The 4,750-nt window shown below is 41.6% G+C and overlaps 1 protein-coding gene across 1 annotated transcript in view; it reads left to right on the top strand.

Annotated features, from left to right (window-relative positions):
• STIM2 (stromal interaction molecule 2) overlaps positions 1–4,750 on the top strand; it is a 78,186-nt gene that overhangs the window by 41,348 nt on the left and 32,088 nt on the right. The window contains exon 4 of the mRNA XM_045284127.1: positions 2,859–2,974. Within this exon, the coding sequence (XP_045140062.1) occupies positions 2,859–2,974 (116 nt within the window). The remainder of the gene's footprint in view (positions 1–2,858; positions 2,975–4,750) is intronic.

The following is a 4,750-nucleotide window of genomic DNA, read 5'->3' as shown; positions in this document are numbered from 1 at the left end:
ATGCGCTTTACACAATTGATGTGTGTATGGATTGTGATAAGAATTGTATGAGCCCCTAATAAAATGATTTAAAAAAAAAAGCAGCATGGCATAAAAGAGGGTATCTTAGGTATTAGTCAAGGAGGCTTGGTGATGTAATGGTTACAAGTTGGCCTGCTGATATCAGGGTTAGCAGTTTGACACCACAAGCCGCTCCATATGGGGGAAAGATGAGGCTTTCTACTCCCTCAAAGATTTGCAGTCTTGAAAACCCACAGGTGCAGTTCTACCCTGTCGTGGAGGGTCAGAGTCAGAACTGACTGCCTGGCAGTGAGTTTGTTTTGGTTTATGTTTAGTCCCTTTTTTGGATGAAGGTAAAAAATTTAAGGGAGTAGAAGTCAAAGTGTAAAAAAAAAAAAGTAATTCCAAATTACGGCATCATCAGGGTTAATTTTAGATAGGGAACATGCATCGAGCATACATGTGGAAGTTCAGTTGTCAGGTCAGCTCAATGGAGCCTTTTTTCTGTGGAGGAGAAATGAAAAGTAAGATGACACCGACCAAGCTTCTTTTATAGGGAAGTGACGGTTAAATGAGGCAACGTAAAGGGTTGATACCAATGAAGTTATATGAGAGACGGCTTTTTCTGTGCTAACTGTAGAAGTGAGAGCTGTGTACTGGAAAGTATAAGAAAGTAGATCGCAAGTTCCAGAAGCGGGCCTGCAGCAACCCATGATTAGGTTTCTTTTCTGTGATTCTCAAACATTGTTCCATTTGCTATAGGTGGCCAACTCTATGCATTAGTTACTCCCAAGGGTTATCTGATGCTGAAGGAACCCTGGGGATTCAGTGGTGAAGGCCTTGGCTCAGCCGTTCCAACCCACCAAAAGATGTAGCAGTTTTCTTCCCAGAAGACTTAGCACTGCCCGAAAGGTTCACTGTGAGTGGACTTGACTGGACGGCAATAGATTGATCTTCAACTTTGACTGTTTTCTACTCTGCGTGGTGCTTCTAACCTCTGCTCACCTTCTCCACACCTGACACTCACCTCCTCAGTCTTTTCAGCCCTGTGTGGCCTTGCCCGCCACCTTCAGGGCTCAGGAAATATCACTTCTGCCTCTGGGCTCATAATGCACCTTGCATAAAGCCCTGTCCTCTGGTTTCCTTATCATTGTATCTCATCATCTCTCTTAGATTGTCTGTCCACAGTGTTGCTCTTCCTTCATTCAAGCACCCATCCATGCATCTTCCAGCTATTGTGCCAACATTTAGCAGACCTCTAGCATGGCTCAGCACCAGGCTAGGCCTTGGGGTGAGCCGTAGTTTTTTCTGCCTCCCAGCAGTTTGCTAAGTGTCTTGTTACACCTCCTGGAAGAGGACTTGTGGGAGAGCTGAAGGAAGGCATTTTGTAAAGGGAAACTTAGCAGTCGTCTGCCTCATAGGAGGTCCTGTCAGCTCTTCCTACTTCGAGGTCTCGCTTGCTCCCTAAGTGCTTCGTCATCTTCGGAGTACTACGAATTCGAGTTAGAACCACTTACTGATTACGTAAACTTGGCCAAGTGAGCCTCGCAGAACCTCAGTTTTCTCATCTCTGAAATGAGATATTATAGCTAAGGTTCTGGCAAAAGGCCTGCTACATAATGCATGCTTGTTTTTAATATATGTTTTATTAACGATTATATTGTCATTGTTAGGCTTTGTGTTATGCGGCATCATACTTAATTCTTAAGAAACCTTAGTTGAGTCCTGGATGGCTTGAATATACTGAGCAAAGCGACTTTGCTTCCTTTTCTCACCTGTATCCTTTTCCCTGTCCACCCCCAACCCCATGCTTTCTTCTGAATTAAATAAACGCTCACCAAATGGTTTGTACTTATTACATACATTCTGAACCTACCCTGGATGACTTCTTACTTCCCACTGATGGGGCTAGGGTGCTTTAACTTTTAAGCAGTTTAACTATTTGAATGTAAAGGTACCAATGATTTAGGTACTTCTGCAGAAGAGTGATATCTAACTAGAAAAGTCTTTTTTTTTTTTTAAGTTGTTACTTATAATTTTATTGTTCTTGTGAGGAAAAAAAAAAAAAGGAAAATGCCAGAGGCAAATATTGCTTATAAAACATTTTGAAATTGAGACATTTCTAAATCATAATACAGTGAACCCTCTCCACTTCGCGCTTCGACTTCCGCGGCTTCACTCTATTGCGGTTTTTGCGTAACAGCACCCACTGCCTATACCCGCTCCTTCAGAGGAAAAAGACGGCTACCCACCTGTAGAGTACATCCCTTAAGTCATTTCATAGGCTATTAATTACAGTATTTGTAAGAACTATGTATAATAATACTGTATGTGAAATATGTAATACTGTAAACTAGATGCCATAAATAATATAATAAATGATATTTGTAACGTCCAAAATGTTTTACTGTATTTTCCCTTTTTCGTTTAATAAATTGGGTAATACGAGTGTAATGGTGACTAAAGGGTGTTTTTTCATATCCTCTATGCTCTAACTACGAAAATATTTGATTTACAAATAAGGAATCTTACTTCGCGGAATTTCATTTATCACCGTAGGGTCTAGAACCGATTAACCGCAATAAACGAGGGTTCACTGTAAGTTATAATAGAGACCAACCTTGGAAAGCCAAAATATAACAATCTTTAGCCACTAAGCTGTTGACATACAAGGGTCTTTCTGTAGCTAAATTTGCACTGGTAAGGTTCTGGATACACGTGATCAACTATTCAATAACTCACACACCGAACTCTTACAATAATCACATATGTGAAACACTGAAATGTGTTGACCAAGTAAATAAACGAATGTACACAAGTATTCTCACTGAATGCATCTGCATTTCTTTAATGAACAGGATAGCTGTGCACGAGCCGTCCTTCATGGTCACTCAGTTGAAGATCATTGACCGGAGTCACAGGCAGAAGCTTCAGCTCAAGGCGCTGGACGTGGTGCTCTTCGGCCCTCTGACACGTTAGTATCCGGCCACACTCGGAGAGGGGGGCAGAGCAGTGATCAGAGCGCCGGTGTGTTTGTTTATAAAGAAGGGAAAAAGTCAGAAAGGTAGTAATCACAAAGAAAAATCATTTGGTAGCTGTGAAAGAAATGTAAGAGCATCTTAAAATGAGAGATTTTTTTCAAAGGAGATTTCCTGTCACTGAAATGAGTATACACATTTCAAAGCTGGTAGCTTATGCAAAAAAAAATTGGAAAGGCGATACATGTTGATAGCAACAGATTTGCATAAAAACCGAAGAATCCCTGTAAAAAATGCTGTGCTATAATTGTCTTAATGATGTGAAATAGTGGCCAATGAACGTAACTTGATTTCATTATCACCAAAGAAAAGGTATTTTAGATAACTGCGGGATGGCCCATGGTTTCATTCTGTTGTACGTAGGGTAGAGGGATGAGTTGGAACCGGGCAGTGTTTTGTGCTGCCCAGCGACACAGGATCTCTATGAATCGGAACTGACTCAGCAACACCTAGCAACCGCAAAGGAAAGGGTTTGTCAGGTATAGATGGGAAGTAAGGCTCACTTGACACTTTAGAACAGGGGTTCTCAACCTCCCTAATGCCTTCAGCCTTTAATACAGTTCCTCATGTTGTGGTGACCCCCACCCCACCTACCGTAAAATTATTTTTGTTGCTACTTCATAACTAATTTTGCTACTGTTATGAATCGAGTGATCCCTATGAAAGGGGTCAGGACCCACAGGTTGAGAACCACTGCTGTAGAAAGTAACATTCTCCTGGTAGAAGCGGAAGGTGGAGTATGTTACTTGATTGTTCCTCAGCTCGTTTTGGGGAGGATCACTGAAGGAAGTGTTAAGCCATATTTGTAAGGAGAATAAACCCTGTATTTCTTTTCTTTGATGAAAATAATTTCCCCCCCAAAAGGAAGCTTAATGTGTTTATTTTATTTTATTTGAAGTATCAGAAAGTTGGGCGGTGGGGAGGGGGTAAGTATTTGAAAGATGCATTTTTTAAAAGGATTTATATTTTATTTTTCATAGCCCACAAAGGAGTAAAAGCAATTAGTCCAATAAACATGGCTTTCAAGAGTTATAAATTAGGAAAATGAGGTTTATGCTACCCGAATTCTTGGAATTAGGAGACTTCTGGTCTCTGTGATAACATCATGGAGGCAACCCTGGTGTGATGGGTGGATTCCATGCCTGAGCAGCTGGTGCAACAGCTGGAACTCCTCGGTGTAAGAGTTGGTGGAAATGACAAGCCCTAAGAAATAGCACACTGCCGACATGCTGAGGATTGCCCAGAAATGGGTCCTGTCTAACCTCTTCCTTGGCCTGACTTTCTGATGGAATCCATTGGAAGAGTGTCTCTTGAGAGATTCTAGAAGTTTTCATGTCTGATGGGTGACAAATGGAATTAGAGTATAGAATTTCTTTCCTTAGCCACAACTTGGTCTGGTATAGTTTTTATTAACCTGAGGGAGGAAAACTGCCTAAGCACTCCCCAACAACTTAGACTGTGAAAAGTCTAAGTACAGTTTAGACTAGGTCTAAGTACACAGGGAGAGCTGAAACCAACAGGAGTGCCTTGCTTTTCTGGGTCTTGAAAACTTCCCACCTTTGAGAAGGTGTGACCTTACCACTTTCTCCCTTGTTGGTGTGGGAAGAGTGTTCTCTCTCCAACAGGCTTCTGCCTGACATGGGGTCTGGCCGCCTCAGCTTTTACTGTCTTATCAAGTCTTCTGACGAAAAGGAAAAAAAGTCAGAGTTTGC

This window comes from Echinops telfairi, unplaced genomic scaffold (assembly GCF_000313985.2).
Source record: "Echinops telfairi isolate 266 unplaced genomic scaffold, ASM31398v2 ScPeMD7_7468;HRSCAF=8506_0, whole genome shotgun sequence".
Taxonomy (NCBI): Eukaryota; Metazoa; Chordata; class Mammalia; order Afrosoricida; family Tenrecidae; genus Echinops; species Echinops telfairi.
Note: the sequence above shows the minus strand (reverse complement) of the source record. Positions and strands in the feature narration are given on the sequence as shown.